General features: G+C 43.4%; 1 protein-coding gene across 3 annotated transcripts in view; it reads left to right on the top strand.

Moving 5' to 3' along the window:
- Positions 1 to 20,436, top strand: part of DOK7 (docking protein 7) — a 29,031-nt gene extending 8,595 nt beyond the window's left edge. For 2 of the 3 annotated variants that reach the window (XM_060279045.2, XM_035113334.3), the window contains exons 5-11: positions 1,967 to 2,086; positions 8,194 to 8,292; positions 9,801 to 10,669; positions 14,815 to 14,857; positions 17,281 to 17,352; positions 18,387 to 18,536; positions 19,965 to 20,436. In XM_060279045.2, coding sequence (XP_060135028.2) covers positions 1,967 to 2,086; positions 8,194 to 8,292; positions 9,801 to 10,669; positions 14,815 to 14,857; positions 17,281 to 17,352; positions 18,387 to 18,536; positions 19,965 to 20,098 — 1,487 coding nt within the window. In that variant the 3' untranslated portion in view covers positions 20,099 to 20,436. The remainder of the gene's footprint in view (positions 1 to 1,966; positions 2,087 to 8,193; positions 8,293 to 9,800; positions 10,670 to 14,814; positions 14,858 to 17,280; positions 17,353 to 18,386; positions 18,537 to 19,964) is intronic. The other variant, XR_015946986.1, reaches the window with a different exon arrangement.
- The last annotated feature ends 5,162 nt before the right edge of the window (positions 20,437 to 25,598 follow it).

Raw genomic sequence — 25,598 nt, 5'->3', positions numbered from 1 at the left:
AGGAGAATGTCCTCAGTTGTCATTAAGCAAATACAACACACTGTCCAAATTGGACATGAGCTGAGGGAGGATAGATAGGAATGTGTTTTGCATACGTGTTTTCTTTTCCAGGCAGGGGCCAAGGAATAAATCTATTAATGGCAGCAATAATAATGTCTGACCAAGAAATGGAAAAGCATTATTCTGCCAAGTAATATAGGGCATTCATAGGGCATTATAGACATCAACAAATTAGAGGTGAACTGAATTTTTGTGAGGTTTGATTTTTGTGTTGAAATATGAATATTTGATATGGATGAACCTTTCAATACAGCTAAGCAAATCTCTCTCTCCCTCTCCCTCTCTCTCTCTCTCACAATCAAAATAGTGTTCTGCTGTTTTCCCATTTTTTATGTTAATCACAGTTCAAACAGACCTATGCAAAAGTCCCCCCCCCCCCAACTGAATGTTTATGCACCAGAGAATTTTGTAGTCCCTTTGGGAGCAAGGGAACTGTGCATTCTCAAAAATTGTCAGAATAAGCTTGGATAATCTCCTTTATACACCTTCTGAAAGTCTTCCTCTAGACCATATTCCTTGTAGAGAAACAATGATTTGACTCAAAATTGTGAAATTTACCCATTTAATTTCAACTGCCTTTCCAGCGTTGTTTAACATTTATTCAGTGATTGATTTTGCTGATTTTATTAGCACATTCACATTGGGAAATAGTTCATTGCTCTCAATGGGTCTTACCTCTGATTTGGTATTTATAAGGTTGCGCTGTTAAGTCCTGCTCCCTCTCCACAAACCAACCAACCAACCAACAAACCACAGGGCACCTTTTAAACTCTCGAGTCTGTTTTTAAATAAAGCTTATTTTGGGGTTTTGCAAGGTAATTTTTTAAAAGAAAGAAATGTTTTTCTCCAAAGGGATTTCCAAGTAAAAAAAAAGATTATTATTTTTAATTGAGCTGTTGGAAGAACAATCTGCTCACTCTGTAAAAATGTTTTTTAATGGATATTTAACTGCTGTCCACTATAATGGCTCCCCCTAGTGAGTAGCAAAGGAGACAGCTATTTTTATGAGTTTGAATTTTCCAAAATTCACCTCAGAACAGGTGTTGGGGGGGGCAGGAAACAGCTCCCCTGCAAAAGAATTTTGCCTCCCTGTCATTAAAATGTTTCCTAATAAAAATACCCTGTGTAAAACAGCTGTGAACCAGTCCATGTCAGCTTATTGCAGGATTTGGGAGCTACCCCTGTGGACTATTTTAGGGATTGTGTGGTTTCCTGGAGCCTTAATATCCAGATTTCACTCACTTTATTCCCATGTCTAGAACTTGGACAAATATAATGTTTCAGGGGGGATACTTTAAACAGACTGAAAAATTAAGAATAATTTTTGTCAATGAAATAATAAAAAAGACTTTTTGGCTTATTTCTACCAGTAGGAAAAAATAAGTAGTAAAATAATATTTAAAAAGGAAAGGCAATTTCATCTTGAAAGCATTTGGTCACTATTCATTCTAGACTGTAATAATATATTCAAAATGTTTGATAGAATATCAGGTTCTTGTTTCATTGTCTCCAAACCACCGTAAAAAAAGCCTTCTGCAACTATGTGGTTTTTGCTATATTTAATTATTAAGACAAGAGCCCAATAATGTGTTGCCCTTCACAAATAAAAGTTCACAATGTAGCACAAGAAAGCACCTCTTCCTCTCTGGTTCAGGAATTTGACCAAAATAGCAACCACAAGTTCACATTATTATAGTACTCTGTGGTCTAGTACAGAAACACAGGATGGTACACAGGTTAAGAACCTTTGAAATGTGACCCCTTAAGGATAAGGCCTTTCTGGAAGCAATGCTAGAGCCAGCATAGCATATAAATTGCTCCTTAGGTTCTTTTGATCTTGCATAAATATGCCAATGTGTCTCGCATTCAGATTTAAATTTGTCCTAAATGTTTTGCTTTCTTTCAGGGGCTGGTGTGTTTTTTCTATCTTGCACAGAAGGAGAAAAGATCAGCTTTCTCTTTGATTGCATTGTTCATGGCATCTCTCCAATGAAAGGCCCTTTTGGTCTACGTCCAGTCCTGCCAGGTTAGTTTTGGGTGTATAGCACAACTAGCACTTTTTTTCAGCCGGAACTCAGTTCCAGCACCTATCAGGTGGGTGCCATCGCCATTATAAGAGAACAAGGGATGCATTTATGGTGAGTTCTGGCACCTCTTTTTCTAGAAAAATAGCACTCCATGTAACAAGGGAATTTAGCTTGTATAATATATTTCGCTTTGATTGGAATAAGAGGTTCTGGATGCATAAAATGTTTGTCATCATTAAGCATCAAAATACAATTACATGGTCATTTTTCCTTGGATTGTCTAAATCAGGGATGGCCAACTCCGAAGAGACTGCGATCTACTCACAGAGTTAAAAACTGGCAGTGATCTACCCCCTTTTGGGGTGTTCAGGTCAAAGTTGTTTAGGGAGGAGGAAAGCCCTGTTTTTAGGGGTTCAGGTCAAAGTTGTTGAGATTTTTTAGGAAGGAGGAAGGCCCATTTTTAGGGGTTCAGGTCAGAGTTGTTGAGCTTTACTGAGGCGGGAAGAAAGCCCTGTTTGGGGGGGGGGGGTGAAGGGCTAAAATGTTGAGCCTTTTTAGGGGAGCCAAAGTTGTTGAGCTTCTTTGGGCGAAGCCAGTGATCTACCAGTGATCTACCACAGACGTCCAGTGATGTACCGGTAGATCACGATCTACTTGTTGGACGTGCCTGGTCTAAATAAATGGTATATATATAGTTGCATAGGTAAAGGTAAAGGAACCCCTGACAGTTAAATCCAGTCGCAAACGACTCTGGGGTTATGGCGCTCATCTCGCTTTACTGGCCAAGGGAGCCGGCGTTTGTCCGCAGGCAGTTTTTCCAGGTCATGTGGCCAGCATGACTAAGCCGCTTCTGGCGAAACCAGAGCAGCACACGGAAACACCGTTTACCTTCCCGCCACAGCAGTACCTATTTATCTTCTTGCACTTTGACATGCTTTTGAACTGCTAGGTGGGCAGGAGCAGGGACCAAGCAACGGGAACTCACCCCGCAGGGATTTGAACTGCTGACCTTCCGATCAGCAAGCCCTAGGCTCTGTGGTTTAGACCACAGCGCCACCCACGTCCCATATAGTTGCATAAATGTGTATAAATGTTGAAAAGCTAGAGATTAATTTGAGATGTTGAGTTGAGTTGAGTTGCATCACACTACTCTGAAAATTAACTTGTTAAACTTTGACATAATTGGAAGTTGCCAGGTAATTAATTTTGAAAGTAAAAATTTCCCTTTGCTAGGCAACCATTGAGAACAACATTGCTATTGGTTTAGTTTAGGATCAGGCGAATTATAGGATCATAGAATTGTAGAGTTGGAAGGGACTCGAGGGGCAACTAGTCTAATGCCCTGCAATGCAGGAATCTCAACTATAATAGATGACCATCCATCCTCTGCTTATAAATCTCCAAGGAAAGAGAGTCCACCACATTCTGAAGAAGTCCATTCCACTGTCGAAAAGCTCTTACTGTAAGAAAGTTCTTCCTGATGTTTAGCCGGAATCTCCTTTCTCGTAATTTGAAGCTATTGGTTCAAGTCCTATCCTCCAGAGCAGGAGAAAACAAGCTTGCTTCATTTTCCATGGGACATACCCAACTCTCTCAACCATTCCTCATCAGTCTTGGTTTCCAGACCCTTGATTGTCTTGGTCACCCTCCTCTGCACACGTTCTAGCTTTGTCGAAATCCTTCTTAAATTGTGGTGCCCAGAACAGCACACAGTACTCCAGGTGTGGTCTGACCAAGGCAGAATAGAGTGGTGCCACACCCTGAGAATGGCTGACTGGGAGGCTAAACCAAGTGAGGGTAGCCAATGGATCTTAAATCCTTGGTGAGTTAGGGACCTGCCCTGCATGTGAAGACTGGCTCTGGTGGATTGAGCAGAAGAGACCCATAGTGGGTCAACGGTCAAGAAGGCAGTTTCTGTATGTGCTGTCAAGGGAAGTAAGGACAGATGGGGCTCAACCTGGGAACGTAGCCCATCTAGGAGAAGCAAAACTCTGATCCTAAACCTCTGCTGCCTTGCGGGATATCTTTGGGAGAAGAAAAGTCTCAGGAGTAAACCCTAGACAAATCCAAAGTGGAGTCCCTAAGACGGTTGGGTGGCGCCTTCCAGCAACTCCTGCAGCCAAGCTGGTGCCAAACATATTGCTCTGTTTGTCTTTGGACCACCTCAGCGAGCCAATAATAATAATAATAATAATAATAATAATACCTTTATTGTCAATGTACAATCTGTGTACAATGAAATTCACCGAGCCTCCTCCCCGCAAACACTCAATCCCATTGCACTCTGTGTGCTTGTCGCACAACACACCGACCCTGAAAGTCAGTTGCACTATATTATTTTCTGTTCAGCAGCCTAACAGCCCATGGATAGAAACTGTTTTTTAGCCTAGGGCTTGCTGATCAGAAGGTCGGCGGTTCAGATCCCCGGGTGAGCTCCCATTGCTGGTCCCAGCTCCTGCCAACCTAGCAGTTCGAAAGCATGTCAAAGTGCAAGTAGATAAATAGGTACCACTCTGGCAGGAAGGTAAACGGCATTTCCGTGAGCTGCTCTGGTTCACCAGAAGCGGCTTAGTCATGCTGGCCACATGACCTGGAAGCTGTACGCCAGCTCCCTCGGCCAATAGCGCGAGATGAGCGCCACAACCCCAGAGTCGGTCATGACTGGACCTAATGGTCAGGGGTCCCTTTACCTTTATGACTGATTATACTTCAATAGCTCCTGCCCAAGGGTAGAGGGTTAAAGAGGTGCTGGCCAGGGTGTGAATTGTCCCTAAGAATTTTTCTCACTCTTCTATCTTGATTTCAGCAAGGCCTTTGACAAGGTGCCCCATGATATTCTTGTAAAGAAACTGGTAAAATGCGGGCTAGACAATGCTACCATTTGTAACTGGCTGGCTGTCCGTACCCAAAGGGTGCTCATCAATGGCTCCTCTTCATCCTGGAGAGAAGTGACTAGTGGGGTGCCACAGGGTTCTGTCTTGGGCCCAGTCTCATTCAACATCTTTATCATTGACTTGGATGATGGGCTTGACGGCATCCAGAGCAAGTTTGCAGATAACACCAAATTGGGAGGGGTGGCTAATACCCCAGAGGACAGGATCACACTTCAAAATGACCTTAATAGATTAGGCAACTGGGCCAAAGCAAAGAAGATGAATTTTAACAGGGAGAAATGTAAAGTACTACACTTGGGCAAAAAAAAAATGAAAGGCACAAATACAGGATGGGTGACACCTGGCTTGAGAGCAGTACATGTGAAAAGGATGTAGGAGTTGGTAGACCACAAACTTGACATGAGTCAACAGTGTGATGCAGCAGCTAAAAAGGCCAATGCAATTCTGGGCTGCATCAATAGGAGTATAGCATCTAGATCAAGGGAAGTAATAGTACCACTGTATTCCGCTCTGGTCAGACCTCACCTGGAGTACTGTGTCCAGTTCTGGGCACCACAGTTCAAAAGGGATATTGAAAACCTGGAACGTGTCCAGAGGAGGGCAACAAAAATGGTCAAGTTTGTGAAGTTTGAAATACATGAATAATACATGAATGCATTATTAGCACCCCAGATTTTTAGTCCAAGCATCATTAGTTCAGTTGTATCCCATAGAACAGGGGTGTCAAACTCAAATTCATCGGGGGCCGCATCAGCAGTTTGGTCACCCTCAAAGGACCGGTTGTATCTGTAGGACTATGTGTCCACTCTTTATTATCATAAATTATTGTCACTGCATTTAATTATTACTGTTTTTTGTAATAATGTAAGTAATCACTAGCTCTGAAAGCAGAAACATAGTCAGAATAATGGCAAGTAGATATTCAAATGTACAATTATTGTACAATTTATTGAAAAATGATTTTTGGTAACTGCACTGGGTGGTGGAGGCTCACTAGGGTTTCATGCAGAACCTTTGCAGAGCTACTAGTACCTGGAGATGCTGGGGTCCTTCTGCATGCAGGACAGATGTTCTGCCAGTGAGCCACCACCCTTCACCAAAGGGACTGGCTGAGGTTGACTCACTGGAGCTGCTCTCCTGGTTCCAGGGTTTAAGGGCCAGAAGTATAAAGCAGCATCCTATGTTTCTGAGGAGAGGGAGAGGGAGGGGGAGGGGAGGGAGGGAGGGAGGAAGGAAGGAAGGAAGAAAAGAGGGAGTGGGAGGGAGAGAGGAAGGAAGGAAGGAAAGAGGGGAGAGAAAGAAGAGTAGGAAATAAGGAAGGGAATAAAGAAGGAAAGAAAAAGAAAGAGGGAGAGAAGACGGAAAGGGAGAAAGGAAGGAAGTAGAGGGAAAGAAAGAATAAGAATGAGGGAGAGGAAGAAAGATGGGAAGGACGGAAGGAAGAAAGGAAGGAAGTAAGGAAGAAAGAAAGAAAGAAAAGAGGGAGCAGGAGGGAGAGAGGAAGGAAAGAGGTGAGAGAAAGAAGAGTAGGAAAGAAGGAATAAAGAAGGAAAGAAAAAGAAAGAGGGAGAGAAGACAGAAATAAAGAAGGAAGGAAGGAGAAGGAAAGAAAGAATAAGAACGAGAGAGAGGAAGAAAGAAAGGGAAGGGGGGGGGGTCGCCGCCTTGATTCAGCGCCAGAAAGGAGCGCGAAGGGACCCAGGGGCAAAAAGCGTTTCCCGTGCAGTGTGAGGCAGCGGGTGTCCGTTTTAGGAGAAGTGCATAAAGCCTCAGAGTTGCACGTTCGTGAGGCTGAGCCGCTGCTGAGCTCACGTTCATGAGGCTGAGCCGTGGCAGGAGGAAGAGGAGGTGAGCCGCCTTTCTACCCCCCCCCGGCCCCAGCTGTTTGTCGGCGCTTTGTCGGCGCGGCGCTTCAGCAGCAAGGTCCCGTTGCTGGGTCCCGCTGGCTGTGGCGCTCGGCGGGCCACATGACGAGGTCTGGCGGGCCGGATTTGGCCCCCGGGCCTTGTGTTTGACACCCGTGCCATAGAATGAGACAAACCACCTTGAAGAAACACGATTTACAGGCCAATTCTACAAGTGTTGACTCAGCTGTAAATCCTACTATGCTCAATTGGGCTCACTTTCTGCATAGGATTTCAGCCGTTAAATATTTAGAACATTAACACCATAGCTGCCAAGTTATCCCTTATTTTAAGGGATTTTTCCTTATGCTGAATAGGCTTCCTCGCGAGAAAAGGGAAAACTTGGCAGCTATGATTAACACTCTCACTTCAAAGTGGTTCAAGAAATCACTGTGTGGTCTTCAACAACCTAGATTTAATTTTGTGCATCCTACCAGATTAAACGAGGGCATGATTGTCACTGAAAGGAAAGTAATATTTGTTTCACCTCCCACTATCTGACAAATGATGAAAATAGCATTGATGTCTAGCAATTCAAATATCTTTTTACAAATGTATTAACTGTAATAATTACTAGAATTCCTGACTGGAAAATGGAAGAACAAGTATTGTCTGCTGAGAAGGAATTATTGATTTATTACCAAAGTGAATGTTTTAATAATGACAGATAGATCTTTGAATGATCTGTATTGAATAAAGTATTGGGGAATTATAATTTCCTCAAATACTGAACTTGGGCAGTCCCATGCTTATCAGTTTGGAAGCAAAATGTACACCCTGCCCCCCACAAAAAAGTAAAGGAGAGGTTTCTATATTCTCAGTCAATTGTCCAGTTGTGTAGAATTTATATTAGGTTGTAAATTAAAGGGGAAATATTTGTTTTACAACCGGGAAAAGTCCCACGTAGAGTATGTGAGCTTCCAGGACTTGAAAATGTTTGGAGATACCAGTTGAAAGGAAACAAGCAAACAATGGAAGTGAAGGAGGGGAGAAAAGGAGTTGGCTTTCTGGAACCATTATCATTTTATAGTATCCTGGAGGGAGTTATTAGCAGCTGATATTAAAAACCTCCCCTTCTGATGCTATACGTGAAGATTTTGGGAGGCAGGAAAGAACAGAACTCTGGTACCTGAACCCTCTTGACTATAAAGCAACAAAGCGCTCACATTTAAGGTTGGCAGGCAGCCTTGAACCCTTGATGCTTACTCCGGGTGCTCTACTTAGTCTTAGACTATTAAAGTGGAGGGTTTTGGTTTTTTTACAGCTAAGCCTCAGTTGTGATTTATCATTATGTGTGTTTTTTTTAAGACCCTAGCATAAATCCTGCATGCACGGAAGAGAGAGTGGCCCATGAAGCTTTGCAGTTAGAGAAGCGACTCAGCCTTCTGTCCCATACAAGTTATCATGGTAAGGACAAAGTACATAATCCACCTGGGCATTTGATCCTGTTTTCTCAGGCCTCTGACATAAGGGGTGGTGGCACGTGGGCCACAAGGCCTCTCCAACTGACTCACCAACCACTTCTCCCAGGCCCCACACCCTCTGCATCCCTGGTTCTGCAAGAACAAGTGGGAAAGGGGGGGGGCATGGTTGCCTACAGAGGAGGAGGTTGCTCTCTTCGCTCGTGGGCAGGTCACCATGTTTCTGTGCTATTGGAAAAAGAGAGGAATCTCCATGGGGTGTTTCTCTCTCTTTGATCCCACCCACTGCAGGCTTTCAAGCCCCTAGAAGCTGGCCAGGGAGTGAATGTGCCCTCAAGCGGTGTTCCCCTTACCTGATAAAGGGCTTTTCCACACTTCCTCTAGCCCCGCATGGAAACCACTCAGTCAGAGCAAATGGCAATTTGGGTTTCCCCCAGGTTGCCATTTGTTCTGATCTCTTTCGAGAGCGGGTTTTACTTTGGAAAGGAGCAGCAGAGCAAGGGGGAAATCCCTTGGACCTGTGCTTTCTAGGCATCACACAAGCAGAAGTGCGGACGAGCCCTTAAAAGGTAAAGGTAAAGGAGCCCTGACTAGTTATGTCTAGTCGCAGACGACTCTGGGGTTACGGCGCTCATCTTGCTTTACAGGCTGAGGAAGCCGGCATTTGTCCACAGACAGTTTTTCCGGGTCATGTGGCCAGCATTACTAAGCCACTTCTGGCGCAACAGAACACCGAAACCAGAGCAGCGCGTGGAAACGCTGTTTACCTTCCTGCCAGAGCAGTACCTATTTATCTACTTGCACTTTTGGGCATGCTTTTGAACTGCTAGGTTTGCAGGAGCTGGGACTGAGCAATGGGAGCTCACCCCGTCGCGGGGATTCAAACTGCCAACCTTCTGATCGGCAAGCCCAAGAGGCTCAGTGGTTCAGACCACAGCGCCAGCTGCATCCCTGGGATGAGCCCTTAGACTCCTCAAAATAGCTAAAGCTAAAATCACATCTAGGCCATGGCTTTAGACTAAAGAGATGATGGAATGAAATTTGTCATCGGGTATCTTTGTCGTTCTTCATTCTCCTGTAGCAGTTGTGGGGTACCTATGGCCTTGTGGCCTAATTAGGTTTGGCATGAGTCATAATTTGGTCCACACCTGATGTCACATATGATGTTGGGATGGGGCAGGTAGAGACAGGGCTTCAAAGGGACAACTGGAAGCTTTGTGTGAGTGGGACTCCTTGTCAATGTCAATCAGCTGGATGATGCTGACAGGGTCCCGTTCTGGAATTGGCTGCACTAGGAAGTTTCCCAGTGGGAAATCCCTAATGCAGCCAAGGGACTTGGTTTCTCTAAATTGAGTGTTACCCCCCTCAGAGATGTAGTGGTCTAGAACTCCCTGAACTGTCAAAGTCAGAAGTATGGCTGATACCGCAGCTATCGTTTTTCTTTATAGTGCAGTCATTTCCACTTGAATCATTAATCTCCTTTCTTTCACCTAGGTGATGACAGAAGCTTATCAAGTTCATCTTCGGACACAAGCCACTCTGACGCTAGCATTGGGAGCAGGTTGACTATTTGGGCAGACCAGTCTTCAGCCAGTACTTCTCAAGAAAGTCATGGGTTGCCTGCAGCAAAGGGAATTCATCTTGGAGAGGAGAAGGCCCATTCAGAAGGTATTCGCAGCATCACCAAACCACCTCCTAAGCTTCTTCGATCCAGACAGCTGCAAGAAATAGGCCGCCAAAGTTCTTCTGATAGTGGGATAGCTACGGGGAGTCATTCTTCTTACTCAGGAAGTTTTTCCTCATATGCTGGGAGCCTGGATATTTGCCGTGGTGATGAATTTGGATCATTGTTGAGTCTGCCGCTGAACCTCCCTTCAGACCAGAACATATGCACTTGCCCACCAGGTGATCACCTGAGGAGCCCTGGCTTGGAGTACCAGGTCCCCAGTTCCCTTAGACATGCCTATGACACACCCAGGAGTTTGCTACAGGTAGCTGCTAAAGACACACAAAGTTCAAGTGCAGATTCCTCATTATCCAAGGGTGAACCGTCTCAAGAAATTAGTGACCTCAAACTGCCATTGCCACATCTGGAAGCACAAGCTTCTCCTGAGCACAGAGGGGAAGGGGGCTTGCAAGCAGCTTTCCCCCAGGAGCATGCCAAAGACTCATCGCTTGAGGCAAGCATAGATTTTGTTTCAAGGTGGTCACATATAAGACAGCAAGCACAATTGTTAGATTCTCAAAGTACTGATGTGACAACATTCTTTGGGGTCTCCAGCAGCCCGTGTGAACTGTGTAGTTCTCCTTCTGGGACAACACGAGCTGTCTTTTCACCTTGCCCGGTCTGTGGAGGGCTAAAGGTAAATCATTGTTCTGAGCACATGCTGGTCTTGTTTGTAGGATTGTGTGCATTTTATGGGTGGATAAATGCTACTTATATATGTGCCAATGGTAGCTGAAATCAGTTCCCGTCAGGAAAACACTAACAGCAACAGGTAAATGTTATTTTGTTCCATTGAATTCAGGGTGTCATGCTTAAGGTTGCTGAGTGATTTCCCATGCAGACATTGACCAGCCCAGGTTTGCTGACCTTGTCCCAGGACTATGTGGAGTTTCTAAGATGGTTGGAGGGCACCTTGTACGCCTCCTTCCAACAACAACTGCAGCCAAGCTGGGGCCAAATAAATTGCTCTGCTTGCCTTTGGTCTTGTCATCTGAGCAGTCGAGGACCTCCATGCACACCGCCTGGGCTTGTGCCCCAGAGAGGTCACTTTAATGCTGCTATCACAGTGCTTTGGCTTCACCCCTCGAGGCGCACTCCACTGTCTATCGAGACGGACAAGTCCCAACGATTCTTTTACCGTTTTGGAGGGCCAAATATTCCTGAAGACAACTGTTAAGTCTGTAGGAGAAATCAGTTCGTTCCATCAGAAATAACTGAACATTTGTTCAAACTTTTATTAAAATTCTGAGATGGCCTGTCTTAGGATATGGTTCCTGCCAACCAACTCGTAATTCAACTGAAGATTGCCCCTAGTCCAGGAGTGGGAACCTTTTCTCTATAAAGGGTCAGTGGCACTGGCGGAGGAAGAGGAGTGCGGGGGGAGCGCACCTCCCCTGGCAGGACGATCCCGGTAGGGTGACATCGCAGCTGTGCCCGCGCTGGGCACCATGCCCCCGCAGGCGGCATACCATGCCCCCAGGACGCATGCCACACCCCTGCGGGCGGCGCGACATGCCCCCAGGATGCGTATCACGCCCCTGTGGGCAGTGCGCCACGCCCACAGAACGTGCACCAGCCCCGACCCCATCTGCTCTCCGCCTCCCCGGTGCCAGAGCATGAAGCTCCGCCACTGGTCAGTGGTGCAATAGGTCAGTGTGTCTGGCTGTTAACCAGAAGGTGGGTGGTTTAAGCCCACCCAGCGACAGCTGTGGGCAGGATTCCTGCATTGCAGGGGGTCCCTTGGGGGGTTTCCTTCCAACTCTGGTGCTATGATTCTGTTACCCTCTAGAAAAGCCAGTCAAGGGCTACAACTGATGGTGGACTAAGCCAGAGCCAAAAATGAGCGGTATTTGCAGCATTTTATAGCTCTCTCTGTGCCACCCTGACTTTGAAATTGGGCCAAGGGTTGCATGCTGCCTGGGAGCCATCAGGCCCCTGGCCCAAGGCATTAGTGTCATTGTACCACTTGCTATATCTAGATGTGCATGTGAAAAGCTTCATCCTTTTAAACAAAAATGATTCACTTCTTTGTCTCTGCAAAACCTTTAGGTGAGCAGCTCTACAGTACAATCATGCCTTATTGCACTGGCGTTTTAGCTCCTTGAGAATATGCTTGGTTGAATGTGGCCTGAAAATGAGGCAAAACATGGTACTTATGCCAGTGAAAAGTTTATTGCAACAGGTTGAGGGAGCATGAAAACAGTTGGGCCAAGTACACTAAAAAGTCTTGAGTAAACGTCATGGGTCATTCATATATATAATTCAGAGTCTGGTTACTGTGCTGGTTAAGAATATATGAAGTACCATAACTGAGGAACTTTAAATATAATGATCTTACTCAGCTGTCACAGTCTTGCTTGTGTCGTTTCCCCCTGCTGTTCCTGGCGACTTCTGGACTGGCTGGTTGCTTCCAAAGGCCTCCAGACAGAGACCATTGAGAAGGGGGAAGTTTGGGTGCCACTGTAATTTTAGCTTTTCTAATAATAGGGCAGTGGTGTAAAAAGCGTTAGGCAAACTGACCAGCACTCTTTCAGAATTTGCCGAGGCCTGAGACGGGCGAACTGGAAGACGAGTATCTCTGAAAATGCGCCACGTTAGAAATTAAGTGCTTTCTGTGATTTCTAAATCAGCACATGTTCAGAATACCCGTTGTTAAGGGGAAGCAGTAGGAGAGCTGCTGTATCATGCTTGGCTTACAAGCCACCCTGGGATTTCTGAATGGTCGCTGTTGAGAACAGAATGCTAGACAGATGAACTTCTATTGATTGCTGGGACGCCACAATTATTTTCCTGTTCTTATGAGGATGTGGCCTGCATGTGAGGTCCTGCTCTTTGGCTTCAAGTCATTTGTCCCTCATATCTGCTGCGTGGTGGCTGCTTTATGTTTCTCAGTGACGAGGGAGGAGAACTCCAGGCATGCAACAGAGGCTTACATCTTTATTGCTGCACATATTCCAGGGCTGAGACAATACAGAAATATATTCTAGGCTTGCTTTTTTCTACATTTAGCAGTGTGGGCCTACTTGCAGTGCACTGGTTTGCACGTAACTATAAACCAAGAAATTCAGTAGTGTCCTGAACTTTCCGGAAGCAGGGGTTAGTGGTTAGTGGGATTGATTTATTCATTACATTTCTATATCTCACGATAACAACTTTCTTGGGCAGCTTGCAATGTCCATAAACTATTAAAATGCATCGGTCACTTATAGAAGAATAAAACATCAGGCTTCAACAGAATTTAAAAGATATAAGATTAATTTAAAGAAATTGAAAATGGCTGTGCCTGCCACAAAAAAAAACTCTAAAGTAGGTGCCAAGTGAGCCTCACTGGGGACAGCATTCCACAGCTAAGGTGCCACAGACAAACAGGGCCTCTCTCTACTAAAAAGGTAAAGGGACCCCTGACCATTAGGTCCAGTTGTGACCGACTCTGGGGTTGCGGCGCTCATCTGACTTTATTGGCCAAGCTTCCAGGTCATGTGGCCAGCATGACAAAGCCACTTCTGGCAAACCAGAGCAGCTGGTTAAAAGATATTGTAGTTTAATGTTGAATGAACAGCATGCTGGTGCATGCTGATCAATAATGCCTAATTTGCTCCTCCTCTGCCCCTGCTTTTGCTCCATTGAGGAGAAGACAAACCAGATGCTTTTTCACATTATATGGAAACCCATCATTTGCCTTTTCCACATTTGAGGAAGCCAGGGCAATTCCTCCTGGAGCTCAGCTGAAGCTGGCTGACCATAGTAGGTCCCCCAAAGGGATTGTTCTGTGGGTGCAGCAATGCTGGGGTAGGACAGGACAGGAGCAGACTTGCACCCATTCCAAACGCCTTTCAGCTCAGCCATGTGACCTAGCAACCCAGTTGAACTTGCACCAGCAAAAATGATAATCTAACTCAAAGCCTTCTTTTAAAGTCTTGTTTTCCCTCTGCCAGGCTCAGGACAGCTCAGCCAGCACTAGCCCCAGTGCTGGACAGAGTTTGGAAAAGGAGTAACTTATGCCTGCTTAACGGACGTTGGTGGCGCTGGGGGTTAAACCACTGAGCCTAGGGCTTGCCGATCAGAACGTCTGCGGTTTGAATCCCTGCGACGGGGTGAGCTCCCATTGCTCGGTTCCAGCTCCTGCCAACCTAGCAAATTGAAAGCACGTCAGAGTGCAAGTAGATAAATAGGTACCGCTCCGGCGGGAAGGTAAACAGCATTTCCGTGCACTGCTCTGGTTCACCAGAAGCGGCTTAGTCATGCTGGCCACATGACCTGGAAGCTGTACGCCGGCTCCCTCGGCCAGTAAAGTGAGATGAGCACCGCAACCCCAGAGTCATCCACGACTGGACCTAATAGTCAGGGGTCCCTTTACCTTTACCTGCTTAACTCAAGGCAGCATTAAGTTCTGCTGGCTTCCTATAGTTAGGATTGATCTATTTTTTTTTAATTTAATAGTGATTATCTTCTAGTTCATATGGAGGTCAGTTTCAGCATAAAGTGTTCATCTGTTGCATATAGATAATCATTTACATATGCATAAAGGATTAATCATTCCAAATGTACTTGTAAAATTATTCACAAACAATATTGAGAGCTGGACCAACAGGATCTGAGCTCATGCGAACAAGGTGAATTTCTTATGCTGTTCCTCGGAACTTTTATCAACTCATTGAACATGGTTGGAAATAATTTAGAGAACAGTTTATCAGGTGAAAAAGTTCAGTGTTGTTAAGTTTGCAAGAAACTCATGATAACGCATTCTGTTTCTCTCTCTCTGTGTGTGTGTGTTTTTAAAAGGAAACATCCATTTTATCATCTGGAATCTTACCAGCCAGCCCAGGTAAGAGGCAATGAGATGTTGACACCTGTTGATTTCAGTTCTCAGGGAAACGAAATTACAATTTAAGGTCCCAATCCACAAGACTGCAATATTTATTTTTAGACTTTAAAGGAGACAAAATAAGGAGGGTCAAGTATTAATAAATTCACTCTGTATCAAATTTTTCCCCAGCTACCTATATTTACCTTGTCTTTGAGCCCCAATCCTCTTTCTTTGTGGGTTGGGCAAGTATGTACATGCACACAAAACAAAAGCCCCCTCAACATCCCTCCCATTATTTCCTTCCCATCCCCACCCCTATAACTTTGCTTCATATCGGGTATATTTTCCTTACGAGTCATGTGTGCAAGCAGATCCTGCGTCTACAGGCTTCAGCATTCATTTCAGTAGACAGGATGATACATGGAAACAACCTCCTCCATAGAAGCCAACTGACAAGTTGTGGTTGTGGATCTCTGTGTGCCCACATTTCCCACTAGTTGAAGGTTCTAGTTTGTCTCCAAAGTCAGCGAGGTCCAAGGCAGAAAGCATTACAATAGTCCAATCACAGCAAAATCCCCTCAGCTACCTTCAATAAGCATTGCTAGTTACTCTACCTCCAAAGATGAAGAAATAACAGCCCTGTCAGTTGCAGCCAAACCAGCCCCTGCCTCCTAGGCCAAATCAAACTCTCCAGAGTCCAAAGAGATCCAGCCAGAATCACCCTCACCTTTGATTTCTTTTGGCGTGAGCTTCAGCCATGCAGGACTTGGAAGTAAATACTGTATGAGGGTTGAAATCCAATACACATCGGAAGGCATTAGCCTTCTTGACCCAAGTTACTTAAGAACCAATTTTTTATTTCTTGTAAAAATAAGTTTCAAATAATCTTTGACTTTATGTTCATTTCTATCTGTAATCTGTTCTTAAAAATTAATAATGATTATTATCACATAACGATGTGCATCTAGGCGCCAATTAAAATAATTCCTGATTGCATTGTTTTACTTGGTTGGAGATGGCTATTCCATTTCTGTTGTCATGCAAGTGGGAATGCACATCTCATTTTGTTGTCCTTGGCTACTAGTCATGTGTAGTGGTTATAATGTGGTAAATTGTGTTATATTTTTAGTGTTAATGATATCTAATGGATATCAGAAAGGCTGCAATAGGAGTCGCCTTATGGGATCAGGGGGCTGTGCGCGACCACGCAAAGGTCGCCCCCCATTTGATGTGTGGAGCAGTCATTGCAGAATTTTTGTTCCAAAGCAAAGTCAATAGAATAATGACTTTATCTCTCAGTTACTTCAAAGGTGGGGGGGGGGAATAGTAGGAAGAAGAAACAGGGAATTGATTTATCTGTTACTGCCCCACTGCCATGAATATCTCTACAAAGCAATTTATTTTGAGCAACTGGGCACAAAAGAACCATAAATGTAGCTAAATATTTTTAGTATTAAGTTGGAGGTGTTTTTAAAACAGGTGGTGCTTCTATGATAGTGTTTTGGTCCCTGAAAGCATATGAAGGACAAACTTTACAAGTTGGTAGACATAGTATTTGGAGAGGCAATTTCCTCAAACAAACCTAGGTCAAAGAAGCAAGTACTTGGTGTTTTTGATGAGATAGATAGTTATGCTTTATTTTTCTATTCAGATAGGAAAGGTTGCCTGTGTGTGGAAAGTCACAGGCATTTGCATTTAAACTGCAAGTTGGAAGACCTTTTGTGAGGAACTCCATCACAGGAATGCTGGTTTTGGTCAAAGCAATGTTTGCGGTATTTCTTGGTCCTTGGAGCACCTGTGATGAATTAATTATGTTTGAATTATTTAAGAAAACAAAGTTTAATGAGGAGTAAGCTCCATGAAAGATAAGAAAATCCTGTTTACAGATGATCTTTTGGAGTTCATTTTTATGTCCATCTTATGTGGTACCGATCCTGAAGTGCAGGTTGCACCATATGGGGAAGCAACTGTTCCCTTGTAGAAATTGTAAAAAGTACCATGAGAAACTTTTTTTATTTAATAACAGGTTTAACAGTTTTGATTTTCCAGGTGTCCCCTCACATACGATTGAGGTGAACTAGTCCTTTTTTGGAGCTGTACCATTTCTAATCGGATGTTTCTGCTATTACTGTCATTCAGTTAGGTAGACTGTCTTAAAATACTCTGGGAAGGTTGCAAGTATCAAAGCGCTCCTGACCCCCCATGCGTCACGACCCATTAGCGCACGGTGCAAACTCTTCAAACGGTGGTAGTATTTATTCCCTTCGAAGTGTTCTTAGAAGCACGTAATGCTTCCTTGATAATCTCCATATTTCTTGACTGAGCAACATTTTTTAATCATTTGCAAGGAAACTTAAAGAATTGAGACATGTACATTATATTACTGTCCATATTGTTGTTTAAGAATGGATCAACAATGTATTGATTTCTGTATGCTCTAGGTCCTAAAGGAAGCTATGAATTTATGATGCCACCTACAGAGTCTGGAGCGCCATCTGATCCTGAAGAAGCTGGTGAGTAAATTGACTTGCAGCACTTGTACACAGACGGGTGGTGATTTCATATGAATAGGCAGACAGATCCAGTTCAATGGGTGGCGAGGGAACACTCCAAATGACACGAGGCATTGGACAAACCCTTAATGGGAATATGCAGAAAACACAGTTCCAGCACCTCTCAGGTGTGTGCCGTTGCCATTATAAGAGAACAAGGGAGGTGTTCATGGTGAGTTCTGGCACCTCTTTTTCTTGAAAAATAGCACTAGGGATATGATTAGGGCCCAAGCCAGCACTTGCTGGAGGAACAGCGTGAGCTGCTTCCTAAATTCAAAAGCCATGAACATATACGGATAGTTCCCATGAGTATTACAGGGCATACCTCACCCTAAGAGTTTTGTTTTCCATAGAATACCCAACTTTAATCAGACTTTTGCCTTGCTTAGTCCTCATTTCCTCACTTCTAAGCACATATCCTTTGTGGAGAATCTGTAGAAGTTCTTTTATTCATGTTATTCCACTGCCCTTTACCAGGTAATTTCCTCCCAATGCAAATACAAGCTTCAAAGGAAGGAATGTCCCTCAGGACCATAACAGGGGAGGAAAGTGTTATATTCCCCACCCCCCACCTGCTGCAATCATGATCATTATCATTGCCCCCCCTCCAGTTGATGCTATTAGCATTTTTTTAAACTTCCACTGCACTTTAACATCATGTCTAGTTTGATCCTCAGTACCTGCAGAGCAAGGACACTTTCAAAATGCAGTCTTACCCTCTCATTGTAATACAACCGACAGCTGTATGCACTCTGGGTGTGCATGGAAGTCATGTATGCTTGGGTTGGCAACATTAATTTCCAGCCATATCACAAAGGAGAACCTTTTTCCTATGTTGAAATGAACGGGGTGGGGGATTTTAGGCAGGAGAACTCCATGAGTGCATGAATTCAAAGATTTCCCTTCTTGTGTTACACCCAAGTTGATTTCTTTTTACTTCTTCAGGGGGCTTTAAGTTAACGTTTATTTTAAAAGCATGTTCCTTCTCACGGCAGGGGCAGTTGGGTATTCAGCAGACCTACCAATGGCTGATCGATTGCGTGGTGAAATGGCAACCTATGTTAATATTCCTACAAGCCCCACATCAAAGAAACAGCTTCATTATATGGAGTTGGAACTTCAGGAACCTAGTACAAGCATAAGAGGTAAATATCTTTGAAAGCAACAGAAGCAGGTTTCTGCGGTTTCTGCATAACATTTTAGGCTGTTCCAGGGACCAAAAGGGGCTTTTGCAAAGCTACACTGCCGCATGGTCACCTTTCACAGATGTACCAGTCACGGCTGGTTATTGGGTATTTGTTAGCTGCAATAAAGTACTGTTAACATGCTGTATTTTTTCTCATTTATTTCAAGTAATATACAATCTCCAACCATTTAAGAATGAATAGGCCTGTAAAAATAAGGATTACACAGTGCTACCATTCATATGGATAGGGACCCAGGTGGCTCTGTGGGTTAATAACCACAGAGTCTAGGGCTTGCTGATCAGAAGGTCAGCAGTTCGAATCCCTGCAACGGGGTGAGCTCCCGTTGCTTGGTCCCAGCTCCTGCCCACCTAGCAGTTCGAAAGCATGTCAAGTGCAAGTAGATAAATAGGGACCGCTCCGGCGGGAAGGTAAACGGCGTTTCTGTGCGCTGCTCTGGTTCACCAGAAGCAGCTCTGTCATGCTGGCCACATGACCCGGAAGCTGTCTGCGGACAAACGCCGGCTCCCTCGGCCTACAGAGCAAGATGAGCACCGCAACCCCAGAGTTGGACACGACTGGACCTGATGGTCAGGGGCCCCTTTACCTTTACCTTTACCATTCATATGGATACACAGTTGACTAGAAAGTGTCACCTACAGAGAAATAATTACTGGGTTACTACTGTGAAACCCTGGGGAGAAAAGTGAGTCTATGCTGGTTTCAGAGGTGTCATCACTTCCAGATATGTGATGGATGGAATAGAGAATATTTTAAACAGATTTGCAGCTAATAGAGAAATATGAAGCTAAGGAATCAGGCTAAATTTCAAAGCCATGTTAATAAACTGAGGTTTAGTTGGTGGAAAACTCTTAAGCTAATCTTTCTAACTGACTACAAATTAATTGACAGGAAGACAAATTCCATGATAGGGATTTATTAAGTTTGTTTGTTTGTTTGTTTGTTTGTGCAGCAGCACCTACATGCACACATTTCACAAAGAACAGGTATGACAAGTCAGCACTCCAAGGAGCTTATAAGCTGAAACAGACAAAAAAGGAAAGAAGGAAGGAAGGAAATGGGGACATTGGTAGGCAGCGAGAGACTAAGTGATTATTTCAATTTCACATATATTGTCTTAGTTATGGTACACTGCAACATTATGTTGTAGATTCCACTTGTTTGTTTGGATTCTGAGCTACAAGAGCTGAACTGTTTCTTGATGCTATGTTTTCCAGTAACAAAGATCATAACTTTTATGTTCTGGTGTGGGTATTATTATTTGTGCTGTCTGCGACATCAAACTGAGTATTATTGTCTTGTTACCTAATTATCTTAGGTGAAAGGACATGAAGATGTTATAACCATGGCAATGTTTTTCTGCCCTAGGGAGTGGATCAACTAAATATGCCCAGATTGACATTGCAGCAACAGAGACTGCCCACAAAGTAGGGACACAACACGCTCAGTTCAGAGAAGAGCGCCTGCAGGAGCTGGAACAGAAGAAGAAAGGCTCCTCATAGCTGCCCCTAACATACTACTTGTAAATGTTTCACAAGTGTATTAATTTAACTAAACGGCTGCCATCGTTTTCAGATTTATACCAGATTCATTCCAATCTATTAATTTCCAATTGGAAAACTGGTAGCATGGGGTGTGTGGGTTTCTGTGTAAAAACATTGGTTGTACACATGTATGATAGATCACTTACGCTGTAATTTTTTTTACTATCTTGACAAATCAGGTATCAAATACAAATGATTTTCAAACTGTGGCATTTAATTTAAAGACATTTGAATGTGTTGTGTGTTAACAAGGATGTACATGTAGCTAAGTATACATTAAATATTGGTCTATACAGCATGCGTATTGACAAGAATGTTGTGTTTTGTTAAGAGTTAAGGTAGCTTTTCATGCTGTTTTTCAAAAGTCAAAGACAGATTTCTCATAAGGAGAGCAGATGCAGCTTTAAATTGCCAGCTTCTATACTTCTGCTTCTTGGCAACTCTTGAGTTGTACTGTATAGGAAACGTAACCATTAATTACAATGAAGCAATAAGATATTACTGAACTGTTTCTTTTTAGTTGTTGCAGCAGCAACACCATTGCCAGTGCAGGCAAAGCCTAATCGTATGGCAAGTGAAGCTTTGCTCCACTTCCCAGGAAAAGATATACAGGAAAATAGGCTCACACATCTACTTGCTACTTGCCTGTCCCACTTTGTCTTGGCAACATTGTAAGGGACAACAGCAAGCCCACATTTTGGCCTTGGAGCTGGTGCCTCCGTGCTGTAGCACACAAGCTCAGTTCTTAAACAAAATCATAATAGTAGAGGCAATGAACAGCAAAGCAACAGCCAGTGAAGTCAATGTTGTGCTATTAGTTTAACAGCCAATCGCACCTTGAATAAACCAAGTTGAAGTCCGTAATTCACAGTAGAAAATGCAGAATTAAGGCACACCAGCTACGCTGAACATTATGGGTAGTCTTCAGTGGCAACCATGTGCTGGTGGAAGGAGTCCGTCAGAGGAATGGACCAGGGGTGGGGGGAGATCTCCCCAAATGCCACCCTGGACTCCTTTGGGAGATAAACAATTTGATTAAAAAAAAATTGCCTCCCTCCCCATTCCGCTGGTGGATTCCTATTATCTGTGGATACACCACCTTTCTTCTTTTTTTGGCTTGTTTAATTGGACTTTTGAAAAACAACATTTCTGGCAACCTCATCTCTTGATAAAACAGGTATGCTGTCAATGACTTCCTCTGGGGTTTGGGGTTTTTTTTACAAGTAACTTTTCTACTAAAGCAACACCTTTTTTTTTTATTAGATGTAACTAGTGACTTTGGATCCAGCAGTACCATGTAGAATGAACTGGTATCTATGCCATCTTCCCCTCCATCAAATCCAATTTATTATTTACTCTACTGAAACAGGTTAATATATTATTCCTGTCCACATTTCATGACTGTGCCACTTTCTTTGTTAATCTCATGTAGTTTAGAGTTTGGTTCGACATCCTAAGAAACTGTCACATGATTTTATAGAACCTTGTAACGGATAGTTTATGCAGAATCCATTATCCCTTTTAAATATACGGATTTGCATTTTGATTTCCCAAGTTTGCCTCAAGTTTGCTTCAAGTTTGCTGAAACAAAAACACTCACAGGAGTGGGGTGCTTGATCATGACCTTTGGGCCAACACCCTAGCTTCCTGTGTTGTTTCGAGAACCTGCTTATGCACAAATCCAGTGACAAATCCATCTTCACCTAGATGGACATTTCTTGCCTTCAGTTTCTTTGGGCCCAAATGAAGTAAGTGTGTCTATCCTTTGTTTTCATTTCATTTCATTTCAGTGTTTTAATTTGTCCCATTTTCCGATTGAGATCATGTCTTACATGTATTTTTCCACTTAATACAACTTTTCCACTTAATACTTAAAAGATGGAAGTGCTCTCAGGCAAAGAAGTTGCTATTTTATGAAAAGTGGCACTAATACTACTGACACAATTCAGATATTAGTGCATCGCACCCTGGGCTTTAGCAACTGTAACAGTATTCCATAAACAGTATACTTATTTACTCTTGCAAATAAGTAGTCAAAAGAATACAGTATTTACCTGGATTCATAACATTTATTGCAGATACTTAGAGAACAGTGTTCTATCTATAGGAAAGTCAGTAATGTCTCTGTACTTTGTATTGAAGGATTGGTACAACTGAGCCTTTAATTCTATAAATGTTTTTATATTCAACTGTAGTCTAATACAATTTACTATTTATAATTTACTGCTGTGTCTTTTTGTATCAAACTGCTATTATTCAAAGGTGTTCCTGGCAATGCAGGGGTTTAAAAGAGAAAGTTAAACAATCTCATAATATTAAAATAATACTCCCTTCTAAGTATAAGAATTGTCCACTTGAGCCCTTGTCACTATTTTTTGCATCAACTATATTCTAATTGTGCCTGTAAGATGAGAACTCCCATGATAGCTACTAAATAGGCAGAATGAGCTAAGCTTCATTTCACACAGCATACTATTATGTGAGAGAAGCAGAATTCTGTGATACCACTAAAATTCACATTTGATGGAATCCTTTTTATGACCAGCTTTTGCCTCCATACAAAAATTCAAAAACAAGAAGCAGTTTTCTCCTTCCAACAAACAGCAGCAACTCTGCTGATGGGAAGTTTATAACAATATAAAATGATTTTTCCATCAGTGCCTTTGAAATGGAAAACTGGAGTTCTTTCAGAAATCCAGTTCTCCGCATGGGTGTTCAGCAGGGTTGTTGTTGTTTAGTCGTTTAGTCGTGTCCGACTCTTCGTGACCCCATGGACCATAGCACGCCAGGCACTCCTGTCTTGCACTGCCTCCCGCAGTTTGGTCAAACTCATGTTCGTAGCTTCGAGAACACTGTCCAACCATCTTGTCCTCTGACGTCCCCTTCTCCTAGTGCCCTCAATCTTTCCCAACATCAGGGTCTTTTCCAAGGATTCTTCTCTTCTCATGAGGTGGCCAAAGTATTGGAGCCTCAGCTTCACGATCTGTCCTTCCAGTGAGCACTCAGGGCTGATTTCCTTAAGAATGGATAGGTTTGATCTTCTTGCAGTCCATGGGACTCTCAAGAGTCTCCTCCAGCACCACAATTCAAAAGCATCAATTCTTCGGCGATCAGCCTTCTTTATGGTCCAGCTCTCACTTCCATACATCACTACTGGGAAAACCATAGCTTTAACTATACGGACCTTTGTCGGCAAGGTGATGTCTCTGCTTTTTAAGATGCTGTCTAGGTTTGTCATTGCTTTTCTCCCAAGAAGCAGGCGTCTTTTAATTTCGTGACTGCTGTCACCATCTGCAGTGATCAAGGAGCTCAAGAAGGTGAAATCTCTCACTGCCTCCATTTCTTCCCCTTCTATTTGCCAGGAGGTGATGGGACCAGTGGCCATGATCTTGGTTTTTTTGATGTTGAGCTTCAGACCATATTTTGCGCTCTCCTCCTTCACCCTCATTAAAAGGTTCCTCCTCGCTTTCTGCCATCAAGGTTGTGTCATCTGCATATCTGAGGTTGTTGATATTTCTTCCTGCAATCTTAATTCCGGCTTGGGATTCATCTAGTCCAGCCTTTCGCATGATGAATTCTGCATATAAGTTAAATAAGCAGGGAGGCAATATACAACCTTGTCGTACTCCTTTCCCAATTTTGAACCACTCAGTTGTTCCATATCCAGTTCTAACTGTAGCTTCTTGTCCCACATAGAGATTTCTCAGGAGACAGATGAGGTGATCAGGCACTCCCATTTCTTTAAGAACTTGCCATAGTTTGCTGTGGTCGACACAGTCAAAGGCTTTTGCATAGTCAATGAAGCAGAAGTAGACGTTTTTCTGGAACTCTCTAGCTTTTTCCATAATCCAGCGCATGTTTGCTATTTGGTCTCTGGTTCCTCTGCCCTTTCGAAATCCAGCTTGCACTTCTGGGAGTTCTCGGTCCACATACTGCTTAAGCCTGCCTTGTAGAATTTTAAGCATAACCTTGCTAGCGTGTGAAATGAGCGCAATTGTGCGGTAGTTGGAGCATTCTTTGGCACTGCCCTTCTTTGGAATTGGGATGTAGACTGATCTTCTCCAATCCTCTGGCCATTGCTGAGTTTTCCAAACTTGCAGCAGGGTAGGGACACCCCAATCCCAATAAAAACAATATTCTCCAGATCCCCAGCTTTCATTTTTAAACAGATAAGTTTCTAGCATTTATTTGTAGAGCCTGAGATATGAAGCAAAATGTATAGGCACTTTTCATGTTGCGTGTAGAAAAACTGGCCTGCTCCATTCAGTGTTTTATATTTCAGTCACCCAGAAAAAAATCAGGGGGATACCTATGGCTCTCTGTTTATTTCTATTTCACAATACTTTGACCTTTTCCATAAATGGGTTTTCATTTTTCCCTCCCCATTCTGCCATTAAACCCAGTATACTTTAGATCAGGCATCCCCAAACTTCGGCCCTCCAGATGTTTTGGACTACAATTCCCATCATCCCTGACCACTGGTCCTGTTAGCTAGAGATCATGGGAGTTGTAGGCCAAAACATCTGGAGGGCCGCAGTGTGGGGATGCCTGCTTTAGATGGTATCTTGTAAGTACACTTAACAATTTTTCAAACCAAGTTCCAGTGTATTCCAACATTGCTCACTAAGGATGAACTCCTATAATTTACCTGGGAGTAAGTTCCATTTAACTCAATGGGACTTTCTTCTGATAAGACATGCATGGAGTTGCACTATAAATAACTAAATATATGCTATATTTGAAAGTTTTCAAACCAAAATTTGTCCTCAATTTTTATTCATATCTATACATAGTAGAAAAAGGGATGTGGGTGGTGCTGTGGTCTAAACCACCGAGCCTCTTGGGTTTGCCAATCAGAAGGTCAGCAGTTCGAATCACCGCGACGGGGTGAGCTCCCATTGCTCAGTCCCAGCTCCTGCCAACCTAGCAGTTCGAAAGCACGCCAAAAAGTGCAAGTAGATAAATAGGTACCGCTACAGCGGGAAGGTAAACGGCGTTTCTGTGCACTGCTCTGGTTTTGGTGTTCGGTTGCGCCAGAAGCGGCTTAGTCATGCTGGTCACATGATCCATAAAAACTGTCTGCGGACAAACGCCGGCTCCCTCGGCCTGTAAAGCGAGGTGAGTGCTGCAACCGCAGAGTCGTCTGCGACTGCACTTAACTGTTAGGGATCCTTTACCTTTATATATAGTAGAAAGTATTCTATTCTGTTTTAAGAACTAACACAATTGTTAGGTTTAAACATACACTGTGATATTGAACTGGATCAAATATAAAATTTTGAACCTAATCATTAAACCAGAAGGATGCATATGAGACAGTAACAATACTTAAGATGGATCATTTTCCAGCGTGTAAAAAAGGAATGAATTGCAGGATTAGCCAAGACATTTCCTGGCCATTGTTTTTTACTCAACCATATGAATGTCTTTAAAAGGAATCTCTAAGGAATCCAACTAG

This window comes from Zootoca vivipara, chromosome Z1 (assembly GCF_965207765.1).
Source record: "Zootoca vivipara chromosome Z1, rZooViv2.hap1.1, whole genome shotgun sequence".
NCBI classification, from domain to species: domain Eukaryota; kingdom Metazoa; phylum Chordata; class Lepidosauria; order Squamata; family Lacertidae; genus Zootoca; species Zootoca vivipara.
This window is presented reverse-complemented; position numbering and strand designations above follow the sequence as displayed.